The 23808-nt window shown below is 37.9% G+C and overlaps 1 protein-coding gene across 20 annotated transcripts in view; it reads left to right on the top strand.

Moving 5' to 3' along the window:
• The window catches only part of GABRA2 (gamma-aminobutyric acid type A receptor subunit alpha2), a 162046-nt gene that overhangs the window by 89037 nt on the left and 49201 nt on the right, over positions 1–23808 (top strand). For 18 of the 20 annotated variants that reach the window (XR_013352152.1, XR_013352151.1, XR_013352150.1 and 15 more), the window contains one exon: positions 19283–19485. Coding sequence is in view for 13 of the 20 variants with exons in the window: in XM_077847903.1 (XP_077704029.1) it covers positions 19283–19485 (203 nt within the window). In the remaining 7 variants the exon portion in view is untranslated. Of the gene's footprint in view, positions 1–19282; positions 19486–20321; positions 21041–23052; positions 23136–23808 lie in introns of those variants that run through there. The other 2 variants (XM_077847911.1, XM_077847914.1) reach the window with 2 other exon arrangements.

Genomic DNA, 23808 nt, shown 5'->3' with positions numbered 1-23808 from the left:
TGAGCCGCCCGGGCTGCCCCATATTCTGCATTTTTAAGCAAAATTAACCTGTGAATCCAGGTCTTTAAAAGTATAGCTTCTCAAAATAGCATCACCTTAGTCATTAGAAACTCCTGTTTAATCTTTGGTGAAGAAATTTGATTATTGCTTTCGACTGAGGTATTTAAAAAAGCATTTCTCTATAATTTACATTGTCTTGGAACTCATCTGTGAGAGTTTGATAACCTTAGAGTGTATATGAGGGAGAATCCAGGTGTTTCAAAAGTGGGTTTTGTTTTTTTGTTGTTGTTTTAATTTTTTATGAGTATATATTTTTCTTTCCTTAAGCTTTGAAATAACAGAATGGAAAAACAATGGCTTTTCTACTCTGATCATTTTATTGTTCATACAGGTTGAGGTCATTAAATATTTAGTTTCACTATAGCAAAATTTTGAGTGCATATTTATCCTCCGTTTTTAAATTCTCAAGAAAATTCAAGTTATTATCTATTTTCATGTATCCTAGGCTTTGAAGGAAATGATTTCCATTTGGATGACTTTTTTGTGATAAAAAAATTTTTAATACTGCATTATTCATCAAAAGTAATGTAATATCTCCCCAGTTAAATCACCTCAGTAGGCTATAAGAAATTACCAAAACTATTAACATTTGAACAGTCACCCTGCATTTTTATGGCAATGCAATTACAAGACTGAAATAGTAAAAGGACTTGATAACAATGGAGGGTTTACACAGGCTAGTGTTTTATGTAGTCTCCTGTTCTTTTATTGTCTTATTGTCATCCTACTGAATATATTATTTTCTTTTAAATTCATAAAATTGGAATATTACTGTCTTAGTTCAAGCTGCTTCGACGAAGTACATAGACCGGGTGGCCTGTAGACAATAGGAATTTATTTCACACAGTTTTGGAGGCTGGAAGTCTGAGACCAGGATGCCAACACGGTGGGGAAGTCTGAGACCAGGATGCCAACATGGCTGAAAGAGAACTAGGTCTCTGGCCTCTTCTTAAAAGGGCACTAATCCCATTCATGAGGGCTCCACCTTTATGACCAAATCACCTCCTAAAGGCTCTACATCTGTCACACTGGAGATCAGATTTCAACATAGAATTTGAGGAGAATACAGACACACGGTCCATAATCCTTACTATGGTATGTAGCAGTGACACCAGACTGGAGTTTCATGGGTAATGGAGTAGAGTTACGGGGATCCCAGAATGATATTCCTGGCAGGCTGCATTTAACAATTTTTAGATCCAGCCTTACTTTAATCCAGAACTTCCATCTCATTCCTGACACTATTTGAGCTTAGATGTGAACCATACTAGGCTTCTTAGAAATCACCTCTCAAATGTAATAGATGATGACTGATGGGTAGTTCTTGTAAGAGATTGGTCTTAAGCCATAATGACGCCCCTGAATCCATTTGATAGCAAAAGGCAATCAAATTGTGCCTAATCAAGAAGATCAGTCCTGTCCTTTTAGAAATCTAGGAACTGGGTAGTTCAGTCATGAAGATGATGGGTTTAACAAGACCAGAAATAGATGTGAACCCACCCAGAAAACACTTGGGGCTTTCTTGGAACAATAGAAGGATGGAGGGGAATCCAGTTCAAAGCTTTCCTTTCTCTTCTTTTGTAAACCATGTCAAGCTATTTCTCAAGGTAGGAAATGAATGAGCTGAAGTAAAATAGCCCAAGGCTTTCTAGGCATCCCTTTAAGTAGCATAATCCCAGTGTCTTTTGATTTTACGTAAACCACCACTAGATGGGACTCTTGCATCCTTGGTTTGGATCTTAGCCTCTTGCTCCATACTCTGGGACCTACTGAACTCAGCAGTAACAGGGAAGCTGTAGCGCTCTTTGTTTGACAGGTTCTAAATGGGACATTTGTTTATATCATTTAATGTTCCAGCATATAAAATTTATATTATAATTCCCATTTTAGAGATAAAGTCACTGAGGCTGAGAGATAGAGAGGGGAAAGGAAGAATTTAATATTTGTTGAGCAGTTCTGTGTGCTGGGCATATATGTTTGGACCATCCACCAAACATCTGTAAAAAAAATATATCATTTCCATTTTGCAGATGGGGGGGTTGCTGAAGCTGAGCAGAGTTACCTAGCTGCTGTGGCAGGAGTGGAATCCAAACCCTTGCCTGATTTCAGTGCACATTTGTCTGGGTAGAGCCTCATCTCAAGTAACCTAAATACTTTAACGGATGATATAAACTTAAAATTTATTAAGATCTTGGAATGCCTAGGTGGCTCAGTGGTTGAGCGTCTGCCTTTGGCTCAGGTCGTGACCCCAGGGTCCTGGGATCAAGTCCCACATCGGGCCTGCTTCTCCCTCTGCCTGTGTCTCTGTGTCTCTCTGTGTGTCTCATGAGTAGGTAGGTGAATTCTTATAAATAAATAAATAAATAAATAAATAAATAAATAAATAAATAAATAAATAAAGCAATTATTAAGAGCTTAAGGGCTTCAGGGATGGAAGGATTAGATTCATGATATTGAAAAATACACGCTATGGACATACAACTGACTATTTATAGATTAGGCGTGTGACTTAGTAGTGTGGACTTTTGAGACAGACTGCTGGGTTGGCATCCCACGTCCTACTTGATAGCAGCATGATCTTCAGCAAGGTGCTCAACTCACGCGGCCTGTCTCCTCAACTGCAGATGAGGATGACAGTAATACGTCTCGTAGGCGCTTCCCAGTGGCACTTTTTATTACCCAATCTGGAGTAATAGAAGAATATAAGGCTTAGGTGCCAAAGACTTGCACTGTCTTTACATCACATTTATATCACAATGTTCTGATTAAAACTCTGTTTTATTTTAAAGCTGACTAGACTCTTAACTTGTATATTCCTTCCTGTAGAACTATATATAAGGTCCACCGCTGTTACTGTTCAGTCTTTAAAATTAGTTTTTTCAATCAGCGAACCCACAGATAATGAGAATTCACTGTTGCCAGAGTCTTGAGTTCGGCGGCAGCAGTTTTAAAAAGACACAATGAGCCACATGCCCACAAGCCACTCAGAGTGTGGAGGAGTGAGACAGACGTGTAAATAAGTAAGCGAAGTGAAGGATTATGGGTGCCAAGAGAGAAATCTATTAAAATAAGGTAAGAGCAAAAAGAAGAAACAACTATATTTGAGGAGGAACCCTTCAGAGAAGCCCAAAGGGAAGGAGAATCAAGGGACATAATTATCAAAAGCAACATGAAGCATATGGAGAACAACCAATTATTGACCGGTATATCGTAAGCATGGGATTCATTTCTTTGTAAGGATGATTAGATAGACAGAGAGGCCAGTTCATGTACAGCCCTACCTCTCCTGCTAAAGCCATGGAAACTGCTTGAAAGGTGTTTGAGCAAGGGGTTGAAGTTGACATACGTGGGCTTGGGGTAGAAGACTATGGGGACTATTGGATAAATGCATTGAAATGGTCTAAGGGATACAGAGCGATTGTTAAGAGGTGATTGGCCTTGTCTGGGTGAGAAATAACAAAAGCATAAAATAGGACAAGAGTATTGGTGGAGAGGGAGTTACAGATTTGAGCGATCCGAGGGAGGGCAAGCATGCAGGACACAGTGCATCTGAAGGGGTGAGAAATCTAGTCATTGCAGAACACGCCTAGATTCCTAACTGAGTGACTAGATAAATGTCATGTTGTTCCCTGCAGTAGAGAGTTATGGAAGACATAATAGGTTTTGGTTCAGTTGTGAATGTTTAAACATTTGAGGCGTCTGTGGGACTATCTCTGTCAGATTAGTGTAGTAGTTTTCGCTGGTGCCCGTTTCCCTAGTCTTACCTTCCTCCATTCCATTCTACACAGTGCAGCAAAAGTGACCTTCCTAAAACTCGATTTCCTTACGTAACCCTCTCCTGCATGAAACCTTCCTGTGGCTCTACTTTGCAGCCACGGTCTGAACTTTTTACCATGATTACAAGGTCTTCATGAGGCCTCCCCAGCCACCGTGAACCCACCTCTTCCTATGTTGACCTACATCAGACCTAGGAGCATGTTTTTTCCGTCATTAAATATATCTTCCCATCTCCTTTTATGTATCACTTCTTCCAGGAAGCCCTCTCTTACTCCAATATCTCGATAAGTATTCTTAGTTTGTCTTAGAGCACCCCCATACCTTCTCCATCACTTGTTATACTGTCTGTATAACATGCCTACCAATCATCGGCATCGTCTAGTAGGTTATATTCTCCTTGAGAATTTAATCTATGTTTTTTTAATATACTCATGTCTAACAAAGTGACAAGCCTAACATGTTTTTATTTATTTATTTTATTTTTATTTTTATTTTTTTATGTAACATGCCTAACCAAGTAGACTGGTTCTACATTTTTAATGAAACAAATGTTGTATGGAAGGTTCAATAAATTTTTACTGACTCCACGTGGAGATATTCAGGAGATGGTCAGATATTTGGGTCTAGAGCTCATGAGTTGGGAGAGGATTAGGAAATGAGAATAAATGATGCTGTCAAGAGAGAGCAGTAACATAAGAAGAGTGGAAGAGCAGTATATTGCTTTGTGGAATATCAACAATTCGGTGACCAGTGCTAAGGGACAGCCTACAAAAAGAATGCAGGAAGAGTAGTTAAAAGATGCCGTGTGCGTGGGATACTTGCAGCTGTGGAATCTCTATGTAGATGGGACCAGGCTGTCTGCAAGTGGGGCTTGGGACCCCCTGGAAGCTGCACTAGCACAGCAAGCACGCTGACCTGGCTAGCAGGAGGCCAACGTCGGCGTGTTTGGGTTAGTTTTATTATGGAGTTTGGCATGTTAGAGGGTCCATACAAAACAACCCTTTCTTAAAATTTTCATAGGAAAATTTCTGAAGACCCACAAGCCTACGTCTATCAGAGATGATCGTCTTTTAATTAGCTACAGCATACTAGAAATTTGTATTCTAGTGGTGTACACCAAATCAAGACTACCGTTCTCTGCCTCTCTTACTGTTCCGTGGAGTCGTATGACTCATCCTCAAAGACATAGGAGTAAAAGTCAGATGTCTAATTTTCCGTTTGTGGCCTTCAGCTCAGTGAAAAGGGTATGGCTCTCCTCCTTTCCCCTTCTGCTTGCTGGACTGCGGGTCGAGTGTTGGCAAGCTCTCCCGAACCTCCAGAATATGAGCAGCACCTTAAAAACGGCAGAGATGTAAGAAAGAGGAAACCTAGACCTTTGGTGCCAAGGCCATCGATACCCTTGGATGTCTTATATGAAAATTGTTAAATGAAAGTTGGAAGGTGAGGGCTTTCGTTGCATTTTGTCTGCTTTCCTGCTTGCTCACTCTAGAGAGTAGTCTTTAGCTGGTGTTTAGCTTAATACCTTTTCCCAGACTTAACTGTAATGTTACATATATATTGATATACATATTACATATATATGTCATGTGATGCATATATATATTTATGTAGCCACCCTAAATATATTCTACATACTGTATGCACACTATTATATATATATATATATATAGTATTTTGAACAGAGTTATTGAGCACATAAATGTCTACATACAAACTGTGTTGCAATGATCATACATTGCTCCAATATTATTATTATTTTTCAAAGATTTATTTATTTATTTATGATAGACATAGAGAGAGAGAGAGGCCGAGACACAGGCAGAGGGAGAAGCAGGCTGCATGCAGGGAGCCCGACGTGGGACTCGACCCTGGGACTCCAGGATCATGCCCTGGGCCAAAGGCAGATGCCAAACCACTGAGCCACCCAGGGAGCTCCCCATTGCTCCAATATTAAATAGTGCAAGGCATCCATCTCCCTAGTTACTGAATTCTGGAAAAAAATCGCTGGTATCTGACTATTACTATGTATTTGTGTATTTAGCTCCAAACACACACAAATATACACATTCATTTCTGTGTCTATATCCACACAACTAGGTATATTCGCTTCATAAGCTGTATTCATTCATTCATTTCAAGATTATGTGCCAGACGCTGTGCTAGACCTTTCAGATACAAAGTGAGTAAGAAGGATATGATCCCTACTCTCACAGAGGCTACAGTCTGTTGGAGGAGATGGGAAAGCGGACAAGTGAAGATACTATAACTTCAACTGTTATATTGAATATAACAATATCTGTTATATTCTGTGATATTCAGGGTGCTCTCTGATAACATGGAAAGGGTCCTCAACTTAGATTTGGAATCTTAACTGATCCTTATAGCTTGAGGCTTCAGTACTGATTCTCCAGAGTCCCTAATACTCATATACATTTTCTTACATATGTACTTCATGTTCATAATGATAGTAAATAAACGTTAGTCTATATTCATGAAGATCTTTAACCTATTACTAATTTAACAGTGTATATACATGTTACAGTATGGTCAGTACTATTACTGTATGACCTTTCTTCTTCCTTTCAATCTTAAAATATAATTTTGAGTATGCTTATGGTGAAAGTACTAACTAATTTGGCCAAACTTTGTTAAGTAGTAGTTTTGCCAAAGATACTGTCAAGCCAATTGGTGTGTGTGGGATGAGGGTGAAGAATACTAGGTAACTTGATTAAATAAATCAGGTATGTGGGATTAAAAACTTTGGGTTGATTTCTTGAATTTTTCTATTTTTCATGACTTATTTTAAAATGATGCAGATACCACCGCAGTATTATAGCGATATGCTCAAATTATAATTCATTTTGGTTTGTTTGTATATGCTTCCTAAGTTCCTCTTCTAAAATTCAGCTAGCAGGAACGTGATGGACTATCAGAGCACCTATGTTTCAAATTTAAGTATGCTGGCCAAATTCAGAGATTTGTGAATTTGCCTTGTAGACCGTCAGTCATCTGTTGACATCAGCCCCAGGAGGTTGCCTATATTATATTGATTTAGAAATATTCCCCAGTTTTTCTGATTGTCTGTCAAGCTCAACCACCCAGAACACAACCAGAAATTCAGAAGTAGAAAAAAATAGACATTTGACTAATAAAAAATCTTGTTATAAAAAAATCTTGTATTAAAATCAGGGACTGGGCTTCAGGTTTCAGCACTGACACGTGAAGAGCTTGCAAGTTGTCACTCTCATCCTTGCAACAAGAAAAAGCTGAACAAACTGAAAATTAAAGACTTTCATTGCATTTGTAAGAGAATCAAGGTGACAGGCAAACTGCCATCCCAAATTGTGAAGAGGCAGACAGACACATTCAGAGAGATGCAACTAAGATTTTTTTTTCTTTTTTTTTTTCTTTTTTTTTACCTGCAAGAGATGCTGCTTAAAGCATCCTGCACTGGTAGAGCCCCTTAAATGCTCATTCTGATGAATGTCTGGAGACAGTGTCTGGACGAGTGTGACAATGAGAAGTTCCTAAGGCCAGAATCTTATGATGAAGCCTTGCATGTTCATGGGCATTGCCTTCAGGAATCCCACCAGGCTCTAAAGGTAAAGAGCTGAGCAATATGCGTTCCTGTCTACTACAGTGGGAGAAGAAGCAGCAAGCAAAAAAATCATTTTGAAGTACACTCAGTCCTTATCCACAGCAAAGCCATGCCCAGAGGAAGGGACTGGTGAGAGCCTCATCCCCAATGCTTAGAGGCCATTCCTCCCACTCCAGTGCCTCTGGCCTTACTGCCTCACCTGAGGAGCATGAACTAATAAAACATTGTCAACAGAGATCAGAGCTTCAAGGAAATTGATTGGGCGTGCCACAGCCAGCAAGGGAATGAGAAGAGTGGGGAACAGAACTGTGTCGGAGGAGAGACACTTGCGAGGATTACAGCCTGAGGCACAGGCCCACTGGAAGCCTGAGATTTAATCGGGAGATTATAGAACCTTCCCACCACACCAGCGAAGCTCCAGGAGTAAGACAGCAATAGCTTTCAGCAGAAATTGCTGAAGACACAGACTCTCTGGGAGGAAGAGTACTTTGGGAAGTCCAAAGTCAAGAGGGGCAACCACAGCAAAAACACGAAAGCAACCTGGATCCCGTGGCACCTATGATGAGAGAAGCATGAAACACAGCACCCCAGCAGCCACATTAACAGAAATCCTTCACCAGGGTCTGTTTATCTCAGTTCCTGTGACCCGACTCAACATGGTCAACTTTCAACAAGGAATTACCAGTGATGCGGGTCAATTGTATCTCAATAAAACTGATGGGGGAGTTGAAAAGAATTAGAAGACATGCCAGAAGGAGAAATGAAAAACAAGACACGGTTGAGAGGAAAAGCAGACAACAGAATCAGACTTCGATACGACATAGGTGTTAGGATTATGAGACAAACAGTTAAAAATAACTATGGTTAATCTGTTACTATCCCTAATGGAAAAAGTAAACAACATGCAAGACAAAATCAGTAATGTAAGTAAAGAACTGGAAACTCTAAGAATCAAAAAGAGTGATAGAAAACACAGGAACCCTCTGGGTGGCTCAGCAGTTGAGCATCTGCCTTTGGATCAGGGCGTGACCCCAGGGTCCCAGAATCGAGTCCTGCATCAGGCTCCCCGCAGGGAGCCTGCTTCTCCCTCTGCCTGTGTTTCTGCCTCTCTCTGTGTTTCTCATGAATAAATAAATAGAATCTTAACAAAAGAAAGAACTAGTAACAGAAATGAAGAATGCCTTTCATCAGTAAACTCAGTATGGTTGAAGAATGGATCAGTGGTCTCATATACAGAGCAGTAGAAACTTCCCAAACTGAAACTCAAGCAGTAAGAATAAAATAGTTGAATGCACAACAGCAAAAGAGAAGAGAACATCCAGGAACGATGCCAACTGGAATATGAGAAGGTGAAGAATGGGAGAAGAGAGCAGAAGACATTTTGAAGGCGATAATGACCAAGAACTTTCCAAATATTAATGAGCAAACTATAGATCCAGAAAGCTCAGAGAACATCAAGAAGGATAAATACAGAAGCAAAACAAAACAACTGAACAGAACACCTCATTATACCACATGCAAGCCGCAGCAAAACAAAGGTAAAGAGAAATGTGGAAAACCTAAAGTTAAAAAAAAAAAAAAAAAAAACACCTGTAGAGGAGCCACAGCCAAAGTAATATCGTTACGCAGGGAGTGATTGTGTCACCACCCTGCTTAACGTGAGCTCTATCGTGGTTTCCTATTGTTCATGAAGCCCTGTTACCTGAGCTGATTCAGCAGGTTCTGGATTATCTGGCTCCTGCCTCTCCCTCGGCCTCATCTTCTCCGAAACTCCAATCTGCTCTCTTCCCACCTTCCAGGCTTCTTTCCTTCCCTCTCAAATGCCATGTTTCCTCATGTCCCCGCTTTCCTGGGCCTGTTCTTTCCCCAGTCTACCATGGTCTTCCCCAGCCTTGGGAGAAGGTTCAACTCTAACTTTTCCACTTATTTCCTTAGAGAAGTCTAACTCAAATTCCCAGTCTGGGTAGATCCCCCCAGTCAACAGTTCATCAGAGACCTTATCCAGTTGTGATGGCAGGTTACTTTGTGCTCTTTCAAAAAATGCATATTTTTATCTTTTATGGTTTTGCTCACATGCCATTCACAGCTCTACCATGTGCAGCGCAAAAGGAGGATGAAAAGCATACTTGGAGTTAGAAAAGAGGGAATACGTTTCTTACGGATTTCCTAACAAATTAATGCTTATTGATTGCCGATCATTCAAGTAGTTTGGTAGATATTTATTAATTCATTTAAAAACGAATTAATGACCACCTACTCTCTGCTGAGCATCCTTTTACCTGTAGGAGAGAAGACCAACAAGGCTCTCCTCCATAGATTTACAGGGTTGGGGGGAGGATACCTTCATGTAAACCAACAGAAAATTCAAGAAAGACGCAATCTGCTGGGGGTGTGTGTAAAATGAGGTCACTGGTGCCTGTCAAGGTGAAATCCTGCAGAATGAGCAAACTGCCTGTGTACTGAGGCATTAGCAGGATGTGAGCTCCCACGTGCAGGGATCTTTGCCACTTTGTTCATTAGTGTCTTCTCAGGGGCCGTGAAAATACTTGACATTTAGTAGGCACTCAATAATTTATTTAGGGGAAGAAATAGGAATTAGCTGAGTTAAAAAAGAGGGATGAGTAAGAAGGAAAAGATCCTAAGTAAACAGTATGTATATTTCCTAGACTAGCAAATTACCCAAACAGAGAAAATACTCATGACCCTGCAACTTCAACCTCTAATATGAAAATGGCTTCCTTTAGATCATCCAGGCCTTTCGCTGAGAATAGGCATCAGGAAGAAAGGGATTGAGTGGAGGGATATGAGTTGTAAAGTTATAAATCCAGGATGCATTCAGGTAAGTAAAAAAACATCATAATCCTTCACACTGTTGTGCACACTAAAAGTACCTTTTCAGACACTTTCTTCCAGATTATAATTGATAGTTTCTAAATTCTCACAAATTTTAAATTAGTGGAGTTTGAATTAATTAGGTTTTATGACAAGATACATCATCCGAGTTCTCATTTCTGTCTATAACATGAAGCTTCAACATCCTTAGTATTTAGTTGCAGTGCAGTTATGAGTTAAAATTGCAGCCTTAAAATTGTAACCTTTCATAGTGCATTCATACTCTATTTGTAAGTGTCAAAAGAAAAAAATCTAGCACTTGTATTATCAGAATGTGTTTTGTTTTGTTTTGTTTTTTTCTGCCATTTCTAGCAGTAACCAGCAGGTGGTATCAAACAATTTTATACTTGTTTTCTGTTGCAGGTTTTTGTGCCTGTTTGGTTTTTGAGCCTACTTCCTAACTTCCATCCCACACCCAACCACAAACACCTACACACTAGCATTTGATGGGAGTAAAGGTCTAAAGGAGGATTTTATTTTATTTTATTTTATTTTATTTTATTTTATTTTATTTTATTTTATTTTATTTTATTTTATTTATTTTATTTTATATTTTATTATTTTATTTATTATTTTATTTTATTTTATTTTATTTTATTATTTCATTTCATTTCATTTCATTTCATTTCATTTCTCTGATTTAAATCTGTCTTGACTTTGCTTTCAGGGTAATGTATCTTTTAGCTCGTGCCCTGAGCTGTCTTTTTATAATGAAGACACTGCTTGACATGAAGTAACGCATTTGATCACTACATTATAGGAAAACATTCTTCTTTTTCTTTTTTAAGATTTTATTCGTTTATTTGAGAGAGAGGGCTTGCACACGTGGGACAGGGGGAGAGGGGCAAAGGGAAGGGAGAGAGCATCTCAAGCCCGACGCCGAGCTCCAACCTCACCACCCTGAGATCAAGACCTGAGCCGAAATCATGAGTGGAATGCTTAAACACTGACCTACCCAGGCACCCCAGGAAACTCTATTCTTAATCCTCACTTCACAGATGAGCATACTGTGAAACGAAGGGGCTAGGGAATTTCCCCAAGATCACGAGATTCAGATTTAGGCATCAGGCCATGGTGCTCCCAGTCTCTGTGCCGAAATCTCTCCCCCTGCTTTGATTTTATTCTCTTAGGGCATATTTGCATCTAACACTTAGCATTCCTTTACACGATCTGCTCAGCTACTATGAGTGGAGGTTTTGGCACCTATACCTTGAAAAAAGAAATACTAACGTAGAATAAAACTAGAATTTCAAAGAGCTGCATGTTAGATATGGTCTGAATATGGAGAATGGTCACATATTTCACACATACGCACAGAATTTTAGTGCTAAAAGCACTTTAAGATACTTGCCTTTTATTTTACTGAAAAAGAAACGTAAGCTTCCCAGGGAAGCATTGAGGTAGGGCAGTCACATAGAGGAGTTAAGGACAGAGATAGTCTGTTAAAGAAATGTGGGAATATTTATTTTTGGAGGCCCTAGGAAGTAGAGAAAAATGCCCATTGTTTGAGGGGCGGGCACGTAGAAGGTCTGTGAACTTTCCAGGTACGTGCACCTCTTTATTTAATGCCCAACTCTTCTATTTGTAACGTGATGGGAACAAGCGTAGCTCCCAGACAGAAAGCTGGCATATGAGAATCATATCCTTCTAGTGGAAAGAAAAAAGGGAAGGAGAAAAAAACTTAGTGTTAACAATTTTATTATAGAGTTTACAAAATCAGACGAAAGAAAATAAAATTTAGATATGGGGAAGATATGAATATGGGGAAAAATAGCCTCATAGTAGATTCATATTGAAATTGCTACAATACTTTATTGGTTTGAATGCCTAGGCCCAGATCTAATTTTAAACTAGCGGTGTAGAATTAGAATCGTAATTAAATTTATGGTGTGCCATAATTTGAACTTGCATTTTTTGATAGATTTTCTTTAAATTAACATTAACATAGCCATCAGTCATTCCCAGAAATTCACAGTAGAATTGCAAATGATAAATGTCATCAACTATCTCCTGTTTAAATTAAAATTTTTGTATTTTTTTTCTTATCGCAAAAGCAAAGCAAGTTCACTGCAGGAGAAAAGGAAAAATGTATTCCCTTCAATGTTAATTCCCCAAAGTAACTAATACAATCTTAGATTGTATCCTTACAGATTTTATCTTTTCACATTTTTCTGGCAAAATACCAAAGAAATAAAACTAAAAATCAGTCATAAGCCCATTTTCTATTTCATCCATCCAAACTCCCAAAATTCTTCTTCCCCAAGGTGGTAACCTTTTTAATTTTATTTTTGAACCTTTTGAGTTTTATTTTTCATTTATTTTTTGAAGTGTCCTTTTTAATTTTATTTTTTGTTTACTAAGCTCATGCAGGTATACCTACATTGAGACACAAATCCAAGTACATATATTTTCATGAAAATTGAATCATGAAGTATTTTTAAGCAAAATGTGTTGTGGATATATCTGCAGTCAATAAATAACCCTACCTTACTCTTTGTAATATTGTCGTATTACTAATGTAGGTAATCAACAATTTAAAAAACTTTTGCCCAGTCAATGAATATGCTAGTGTTTGCCACTTTTTTTTACTTTTATAAGACATGTTCATGTAAAGAACATTGTGTATCACTATCACTATGTATTTTCCTGCTGTCATTTCAGGAAGAAAGATTTTTTTTTTGAAAGATTTTTAATAATAGAAGTAGTGATAACAAAAACAAGAATCAAAATAGCTAACATTTACTGAATACTTGCAACGTGCCAAGCTTTGTGCCAAATGCATACTTAACCTAAACAACATAGTCTTTTTTTTAATTTTATTTTTATTGGAGTTCATTCAATTTGCCAACATATAGCATAACACCCAGTGCTCATCCAGCCACGTGCCCCCCCAGTGCCTGTCATCCAGTCACCCCAACCCCCCGCCCACTTCCCTTTCCACCACCCCTTGTTCGTTTCCCAGAGTTAGGTGTCTCTCATGTTCTGTCTTCCTCACTGATATTTTCACTCATTTTCTCTCCTTTCCCCTTTATTCCCTTTCACTAATTTTTATATTCCCTGTATCAGTGAAACCATATAATGTTTGTCCTTCTCTGATTGACTTACTTCACTCAGCATAATACCCTCCAGTTCCATCCCCGTCGAAGCAAATGGTGGGTATTTGTCGTTTCTAATGGCTGAGGAATATTCCACTGTATACATAGACCACATCTTCTTTATCCATCCATCTTTTGATGGACACCGAGGCTCCTTGAGAGGGTATAGTTTATAATTCAATTTTATAGTTGGGGAAAGTAATGAGAATAGTTGAGGAACTCGCTCTAAGTCACATTAACAGTTGGGGAGCAGGATTCAAACCCAAGCTGTCTGACCGTGAGGCCATCTGAGGACATAGCAATGCTCACTCTTTTATACTACCCTGCCCCATCTAGAAGAATTGCTGGGGCTTAGGGTAGATACCAGCAAAAATGGTGGAGCAAGAAATTCCAAATAAAGGCCTCCTGGTACTGGGGAGAGGAAAGTGGAGCTCCTTCAGAAAGTACTGTCATCACTTTATGGTGTCTTCTTGGGAGACATTTGCAAAAGGCTTCCCTTTGTAAATTGCCAGACTCAGAATTCCCTGGTGCAAAAGTTGTAACTCAGAAGATGTCACTGAGAGCATTTATAGGCAGATGTTTTAGTTGTTGTTTTTGCCTTTGTTTCCGTAAAAGCAAACACAACCCAAAGCAAGAAGAAGAAAATTAATACAAATTTGAACAGAGATTAGTGGAATAGAGAATAGAAATATCAATGTAGAAAATCAACACACAGCTATTAAGATCAACTAAATTGACAAGACTTTAGCGAGACTGACCAAGAAAAAAAGAGAGAAGACTCAAATTAATAAATTTAGGAAGTAAGAGGGGACATTACTACTGATCTTATGAAAATAAAAAAAGATTTAAGGGACTCTGTTAACAATTGTAGCCCTCCAAATTAGATAACCTAGAATAAATGGACCAATGACTGGAAACAACAAATTACAAAAAAATGACGGAAGAGTCTGTACAAGTCTATAACAAGTAAAGCTATGAAGTAAGTAATAACAAAAAAAAATCAATAAAAATCCAAGGCCAGATAACCTTGCTGGTGAATTTTACCAAACATTGAGAAAAGAATTAACACTATTCTTTCTCAAACTCTGAGAAAATAAATGAGAGATCTTCTTGACTCATACCCAATGACTTGGGCCATTTTTACCAAGAAAACCAAAAACAAAGAAATAACAAGTAAAAAAAAAAAAAAAAAAAGCCTCTGCAGATCAATATCCCTTAGAAATATAGATGTCTTCAACCAAATATTAGCGAGCTGAAGTCAGCCACATATAAAGAGGATTAGATGTGATGACCCAATGACATTTATCCCAGGAATGAAACTTTGGTTCAACGTACAAAAAATCAATATAAACAACATTTTTATGGAGTATAGGAAAAACATGAAATCATCTCAAAACATTAAAAACAAAACACAACATCCTTTCGTAATAAAAACACTCAACAAACTGGCAGGAGAAAAGGACTTTCTCAACCTGACATCGTACTTAGAGGTGAAGATTAAAAGCTTCTGTGCTAATATCAGGAGCAAGATAGGGATGTCTGCCTTTATCAGTGCTGCTCAACATTATACTGCAGGTTCTAGCCAGTGCAGTCAGGTGGGAACGACAAATAAAAGGCATCCAATTTGGATAGGAAGAATTAAAACTCTATTTACAGATGACATGATTTTATGTATAGAAAAACCCTTAGTAAACCACATAAAAACTATTAGAGCTAATTACATTCAGCAAAGTTACAGGGTACAGCGTCAACACAAAAAATCAGTTGTGCGTTTCTCTACACTAGCAATGAACAATCTGAAGAGGAAATTAAGAATATATTTCCAGAAAAAAAGAGAATATATTTCCACTTACATTAGCATCCAAATACATAAAATACCTGTAAATAGAATTAAACTTAAAGGCGAAAGACTTGTACACCGAAAACTACAAAACATTACTAAAGGAAATTTAAGAAGCTCTAAATAAACAGATTACATATATATATATGATATATATATGATATATATTACATATGTCTATGAAAAATTATAAAGGCTAACTAGGTATCCTGCGTTCAGGGATTGAGATGCCAATACTGCCCCAAACAGTAGCTTAGATGCAACACCTATCAAAATTCCAACAATCTTTTTTGCAGCAATGAGCCAATTTATCATAAAACCACATGGAAATGCAAGGGGAACCTGAATAGCCAAAACAATCTTGGAAAAGAGTAAGAAAGTTGGAGGCCTCAAGCTTCCCAATGTCAACACTAACTCTAAAGCTACAGTCATCAGACCAGTTTGAAATTTGCTTAAGGGTCAATGTGCAGATTAGTGGAATCAAAAGTGCAGAAACAAACCCATATATCTGTGGTCAGTTGATTTCTTCTTCTTTTTTTTTTCAAATGTTTAAATTCTAGTTAACATGCAGTGTGATGTTAGTTTCCGGTGTACATACAGCAGTTCCACACAACACCCAGTGCTCATCACAAGTGTGCCCCTTAATCCCCATCACCTATTTGCCCCATCCCCCTACCCACCTCCCCTCGGTTTGTTCTCTAGAGTTAAGAGTCTGTTTCTTTGTTTCTCTCTCTCTCTCTCTTTTCCCTAAGCTCATTTATTTTGTTTCTTACAGTCCAGACTTGAGTGAAATGAAAATTCTCTTTCCCCCACTGACTTATTTTGTTTAACATAATGCTCTATAGCTCCATCCACTTTGTTGCAAGTGGCAAGATTTTATTCTTTTTTTGTGACTGAATAATATTCCATCACACACACACACACACACACACACACACACACAGACATACAGACACCACATCTTCTCTATCCATTCATTACCGATGGATACTTGGGCTGTTTCCATAATTTGGCTATTATAGATAATGCTGCTATAAACGTTGGTGTGCATATATCCCTTTGAATTACTCTTTTCATATTATTTGGGTCAATGCCTAGTGGTTCAATTGCTGGATCATATGGTAATTCTATTTTTAACTTTTTGAGGAGCCTCCCTACTGTTTTCCACAGTGGCTGCACCAATTTGCAACAGTGCAAGAGGGTTGCTCTTTGTCCACATCCTCGTCAACACTTGTTGTTTCCTGTGTTGTTGATTTTAGCCATTCTCACCGGTGTGAGGTGGCATCTCATTGTAGTTTCGATTTGTATTTCCTTGATGATCAGTGATGTTGAGCATTTTCTCATGTGTGTGTTGACCATCTGTATGTCTTCTTTGGAAAAATGTCTGTGTCTTCTACCCATTTTTTAATTGGATTATTCATTTTGGGGGCTCATTTTTTGAGCTGATAAGTTCTTTATATGTTTTGGATACTGACTCTTTATCAGATACTCATTTGCAAATATCTCCCACATCATAGGTTGTCTTTAGTTTGGTTGATTGCTTCCTTTGCTGTGCAGACGTTTTCTATTTTGATGAAATCCCAGTAGTTTATTTTTTGGTTTTATTTCCCTTGCCTCAAGAGACACATATAATATGAAGTTGCTGTCGTATGGTCAGTTAATTTCAACAACAATCCTAAGACCATTCAAAATAGGGAAAGAAAAGTCTTTCAGCAACTGGTACTGATACAACTGGCTATCCACATGCCAAAAAAGTGATTTTGGACATGTACCTCACAACATACATAAAAATTACTCCCGGGATCCCTGGGTGGCGCAGCGGTTTGGCACCTGCCTTTGGCCCAGGGCGCGATCCTGGAGACCCAGGATCGAATCCCACGTCGGGCTCCCGGTGCATGGAGCCTGCTTCTCCCTCTGCCTGTGTCTCTGCCTCTCTCTCTCTCTCTCTCTCTGTGACTATCATAAATAAATTAAAAAAAATTTAAAAAAAATTACTCCCAAATGGAGCAAGACCTACATGTCAGAACTAAAAGTATAAAACTTTTAGGGAGCACCCGGGGTGGCTCAGTGGGTACACGTCTGCCTTCGGTTCAGGTCATGATCTCAGGGTCCTGGGATCAACCCCAGCATCAGGCTTCCTTCTCAGCAGGGAGTCTGCTTCTCTTTCTTTCTCTCCTTCTCCCCCTCCCACCTCTTGTTCTCTCTCTCTCTCTCTCTCAAATAAATAAATAAAATATTTTAAAAATAATGAAAGTCTAGAACTCATAGAAGAGAACATAGGTCTAAATATTTATAACTTTAGGGATCCCTGGGTGGCGCAGCGGTTTGGCGCCTGCCTTTGGCCCAGGGTGCGATCCTGGAGACCCGGGATCGAATCCCACGTCGGGCTCCCGGTGCATGGAGCCTGCTTCTCCCTCTGCCTGTGTCTCTGCCTCTCTCTCTCTCTCTATCATGAATAAATAAATAAAATTTTAAAAAAATAAAACATAAATAAATATTTATAACTTTGGATTAGGTAACGTTTCTTGGATATGACGCCAATTTGTAATTCCTATTGAGAGAGGTTGTCCATTGCCCCACATTCTCCTCAAAGCTACCATAGTGTAAACCTTTTAATATTTGCTAACATTTTGATGACTATATGGTTTTAAAAAGGTATCATTATCACTTTGTGTTTCCTTATCTGCTAGGAAGTTAAGTATATTTTCATGTATTGATTTGTCATTTGCATTGCTGTATCGTGGGTGTGTGTGTGTGTGCACGTGCGTGCACGTGGACATGCATTTAGGGGTTGGGGGGAGGATATGGTTTTGGTCAGGGGTATGTGTGGTTGTACCTGTCATGTCTTCCATTTAATTACTCCCCCGGACCAAAAGAAAACATCCTCGCCATCTCAAACCTCTCAGTTTGGTGCATGAAAGGACAATGTATTTCTGTAAATGTGCTTTTTTTGACTTAGCAGCAGGTGAACTAAATTTATTTTTCTGCTTTTTATTCCTACTACTACCATGATATTCTTAGATGTACTCACTCATGATTAAATAGAATTATTTTGCTGTTTTGAATTACTGACTCTATTGTAGATGAGAAGAGAAAGCTGCTTTATGTATCCTAAGGGAAAGCAAATACTACAATACAATAAAACTGTAATATATGGATGAACGTTTCTTTAACATTTTAACTCTCTTTTAATTTAATGTATCTCGTATGTATATAATTAAACTTCCATTGGATCGCTGATAAAACAGGTAATTGCAGACATTTTGACAGTTGATATTGCAACTTACCTCCTGAGTTATTGCTTCCTTTTCACTTAATTATTGTGACTTCCCTGACTACTGGCAGAAAAGCCTTACAGTGAAAGGGACTAAATTACTTTTTAAACCAACAGAGGCATAAAATATTCCTTAAAAGTAGTGATTTGCATTTTTATAAAGTTTGAGGTTTAGTTGCTTGTTTTATTTTCTATAGATTCTAGGCTTCATTGTGAAAGAAATTACGTTCTCACAATGCTAAGTGATCCAGAATTAATTTCACATTTAAGTAGCTATCCTAAGAATAAAGAACTTTAATCATAGTTCCATTGTGATCGCTGGTGTGGATGATTGGTCCATTGCTGAGCATGATTTAAATAAATGATGAACAAATTCATGTGAGGCTTTGTGTAGGATTTTTAAAAAATGAATGTTAAGGCGCAATGGATCAATTTAAAGTAACTGCTTTCTTCATAGGAAATTCTACTTTCAGTATCACCAGTCTTTTTAACCTTAAGGATACTAAAAAGAGAAGAGGAGATTCGTACAAACAAAATGAAACAAAATGAAAACTGAAAGCACTTCAGTTATTACTTTAAGAATTATAATAGCCGTTTGTGATTATCAGCTTTGCCCTGTTCTTCCAGTTATTATTTTTTTTTTTGAAGTGGATAGAAATGGCAGTGAAAGTAGCCTTGAACAAAGGAATATTTCCAGTTCCGTTTTGCTAATATCGGTTGATGTTTTGGTACCTGTCTTCCTGCAGGAGTAACAACTGTTCTAACAATGACAACTCTAAGCATCAGTGCTCGGAATTCCCTCCCCAAAGTGGCATATGCAACTGCCATGGACTGGTTTATTGCTGTTTGTTATGCATTTGTGTTCTCTGCCCTAATTGAATTTGCAACTGTTAACTACTTCACCAAAAGAGGATGGGCTTGGGATGGGAAGAGTGTAGTAAATGACAAGGTAAGTGAGAATTTCCTTCTTACAATGATTAAGAGAATCCCCCTAACAGATTTAGCTTATAACAGATCTGTTCCTAAAAATTGACATTAAGAACATTCAAATGCAAATTATATATATATATACATATATATATATATATATATATATGGCACAGATTTAGATATATATGAATCATTCAGATTTCTTTTAAAGTATGCTCTTGCCTGAAATCCTTTAGGAGTGCTTATTACAGTATGACTCCTGTTAAAACCACTCCCTAGCATCTGTTGAGCTCTGACTGTGTGTCAGGCATTGTGCTGAGTTTTTTACATATGTCCTATCACGTAATCTTTAGACTTTACAAGTAGGGTCTCTTTTTAATTTTCATTTTTCTGATGAAGAAGCTAAGACTTAGTGAAGTGGTTTACTACCCAAGCTCACACAAATAGTTAATTAAGTATACTTGAAGGCACACCTGACCATTAAACTCATGCTCTTCAATACCACACTGCTTTATAGTGGAGAGATTTGGAAAAGAAAGTGGGCATTAACTTTTACCTTTGTGGGATTTCAGGCCCTCTCAATGGGTTGAAATACGCTTCACCTACTCCCATCTCCGTTGTTTGGATATAAAAGTTCAGGCAATATTGTTTGCTCTCCCATGGTGTATGAAATAAATAAGTAAGTAGGTACTAGAATGTCTAGAAATTTTAAGTTGCTCATGTAGGCTATAGGAGTTATTGTTTTTAAGAGTAATTTCTTTGGGAATTATTGGTGTCTGTTTTTAGGTTGCAAGTACTGAAGCTAGTGAGAGTTTTGATCATTAATATAACAGCTGTTCCATTTCTTCTTTATAGATTATTATTCATCTGCATTAAAAGGAGGCTTTGGATATATTACAATGAGATATAACGTTTTTTTAATTGTTCAGTTCCACTTGGAGGGCTTCTTTTAACAACATATTTATTAAAGCACTTCTTCCATTAAATTTGGAATAACATACTTGATTTTACTCCTTTATCAGTTATTTAAATATAATTTTTTTCTCATTTCTAAGACCATCTTGCCACTTAAGTATATAAATGGTTGAATGTTATAGTTTAAAAGTCTTGCTCTTTTTTGCTAAATTTTGTAAACTGTGTAAGTTTTAATAAGTGCTGGTTTATTTCATTTTATAAGCAATGTTTTGCATACTAACAGCCACTGAGTAAATATTAAAGGGAATCTGATTAATTTCCTATGCTTAACTTCTAGATTATTTCAGCATTTCCATTACATTTTGTTGTTGATTTACGTTTTCATTTTCCATATAATGTACTGCTTTTTCATTGCTATCTATGCAGTTACTTCTTTTTAGTTATATTAATTACACATGCGCTTTCATACTTTTTTTGGAGATGAAATGCTAGTTATATTTATAAATGCCAGACATATTTATAAATATGTCGCAAAAGATAGTGGTTTGTGGTATAAATGCTCTGTATAGATATTTAACATATCACTCGTTAATGCTGTGAGGGTGCCAATCAAATGGACGTTGTGATTTGGCATATCAAATAAAATACCTTCTCCCTGAGCTTGGAAAATACAGGTACCTTTCAATGCAAAACCCACATTCTCAATGCATTCTAAAAGCAATGACCTAGTACTAATGAATATTGGATTTGAGTCAAACCACATATCAAATCACACAAAGACAAATCTAGGGTAAAATCATTGATATTCCAACCTAATCTGCAGAAAAACAACAAACTCTATAATAGTTCTGAGTGGCTCAAGTTCATGGTTAAGTTAAACGGAACATTACATTCTGCATGTTGCTTGTTCTTACTCACTTTTCCAGAGCTAGAGGTGCCAGGCACAGTGGCAGACGCTTACTAGGCACTTCAGGATTATTTATGGAATAAAAGAATAAATGAGTTTCTCTTGTTAAGTCCGGTAGTGCAACACCAATGACAAGACTTCTTTGCCTTCATGGAAGGGATTTTGGGACTTGACAGTGGTGAATTTATCAGTGGGTACTCAACCCAATTTCTTGATTCAAATGAATTCTGGGAAGTGCTTCCTAAACCTAGCTAGGAAATAATCAGGTTCTTAGAAGTGAAAGGAAATCAAGTCAAGTGCCCCTAACTAGCATATCTGCCTAAAATAATATTTCAGTACAGTCTACTTTCAGCTACCTCTGCTTTAGTTTTCCTTAGATTTAATTTTTAAGTGGAAAAGATGATGATTTTCTTGAATCACAGAGTTTTTAATCCACCGTCCATATTGGCGTATTTCCAAGTTTATCAGACTGGCAGAAATCTGCTTTTAAGTTGATATCACCGGTAAACACAGTTAAATGATCTGTCGATCCAAAGAGCGTGTGATAAGTTCTTAAACACTTGTAAACTGGCCAAGTATTACGTTGCCTCATGAGAAGAATGACTCAAAGATAGGTTTCAGCGGTATATGTTTGAAAAAAAAGATAAGAATTTAACAGACAATTTTTATGTAGACTGTGCTCTGATAATCCTTAAAGTTAGTTTTTGCCAATACATAAACCCAGGAATCACGATTTGTATTCAAGCTGCATTGAGCCCTGTGTTCGAAGACACAGCCTGTCCTGCTCTGTGATCTTGGACAAGATGTTACACCACTTTCTGCCTCATGTGTGAAACGAGAGAACAAAACCATATCATCCTTAAAATGTAGTGCTGAATCAGACGATCCAGTTTGATCCAGTTTTTATGTCCTTCCATATACAAAAGTATCCCATCTTGCAAAATGCCCCAAGTTCTGGACCTTCCCTGATACCCAACACCCTTCCACCTGCCCAGGACTAATTCATTCTTCCAACTCAGCTCTTGTTCTTCCTTGTTCTTTACTCAACCTTGAACCATCAGTTAGTATTTTCTTCTTTCTTCGAAGCCATCTTCTTCTTTTTGATTGCCTTCTTCCTTTCAGTTAAGGAGTATGTTTAATATGCTTACTTTACCGTGGAGGCCAAAACCAAAACTGTCTCCAGATCCTATGTCACCCATTCCCCCATCGACAGATTTTATCCTCCTTTTCTCCATTCAAGCTTCTTGAGAGCGTTGCTTACAAAGTCTGTGTTCTCACTTTCAATTTAGCTCTCAGCTCACTGTAATCTGATTTCTTTTCCATTTATTTTTCTGTTAACTGAAGAACACCGGTAACCTCCACATATTCAGATCAGATAATAATCTTTCATTTTTCTCAAGGGATCTCCATTGAGCCCCGTGAATACTGCTGTGTTTCAGAGCTCCACTTCAGGCCCAAGTCAGCAATGTTTTCTCTTCGTTCCCTCTTAACAACAGGCCTTAGGATATCAACCTCTTGCCCTCAGATCCTGGCAGCTGCCTCTATTCCTTCTATCCTAAGAGTCTGCCCGAGTTCAGAGTAGATCCAATCTCCCTAGCAACTGCTCTTGTTTATACCCAAAGACAGTCCTTTGGCTTTATTTTATGGTTGTTTTTATCTTTGCTAGTCACGATATGTGATTCGTTTTTAAGGGTTTTACTATGATATTTGTGGGAACTTCTGCAACACTAAGCATACTGTCCACCCATTATTGTCCCCTAATAGATAATCTCTACCCATCGGCAGCACAAATGTCAAGCTTCCGGAAGCCTCTGAGCCCTGCATCCCCCTAATGATTTGATCCCATTGTAAGTGTATGTAACTGCCTGCCCTTTTGCATTGAATCCTTTATCACAGTTTCTAATTGCATTTTTATGTCTCCTCTCCACTGATCTTTATAATAATTATCATGTTTATTGCAATAAATCATTTACCCTTGGCCCTTTCACAGGGTCTTGTATATATTAGTTGCTCAGTAAATGTGGGATGAATGAATGAGATAGAACCAGATCACATCTACAGCTCAGGCCTTTGTCTTAACTTCCACAAGTTATTATCCACCACTGTACCCTGTACCTTCCCTTTAAGTTCTAGAATCATATATCCAACCTGTTCCCTAGGCGTTTCTACATGAATATAACATCTCAATCATTACATGCGTTTTTTTCTTAAAAGAAAGAACAAACCAAAAATAAAACCTTCTAAATTGGTTTTCTATCTTTTCCATTCATTCATTCATTCATTCATTCATTCATATCTACAGCAAAACCTAATCTCCCATACCAACAACTTGGGAGTTGTTGACATCTAACCTGTCAACAGATGGAGCCTATTTTCCCCTCTCTCTGTCATGGACTATGCCCTTCCTATATTTCTCACTGTCTCTTACCATGTTTCCCTCCAATCCATCCTCTACATTAGTGCTAGGGTCATCTTTCTAAAATTGGAATCTAATCATTTCATTTTTCAGCTCTTTAAGGA

This window comes from Canis aureus, chromosome 14, assembly GCF_053574225.1.
Source record: "Canis aureus isolate CA01 chromosome 14, VMU_Caureus_v.1.0, whole genome shotgun sequence".
NCBI classification, from domain to species: Eukaryota; Metazoa; Chordata; class Mammalia; order Carnivora; family Canidae; genus Canis; species Canis aureus.
This window is presented reverse-complemented; position numbering and strand designations above follow the sequence as displayed.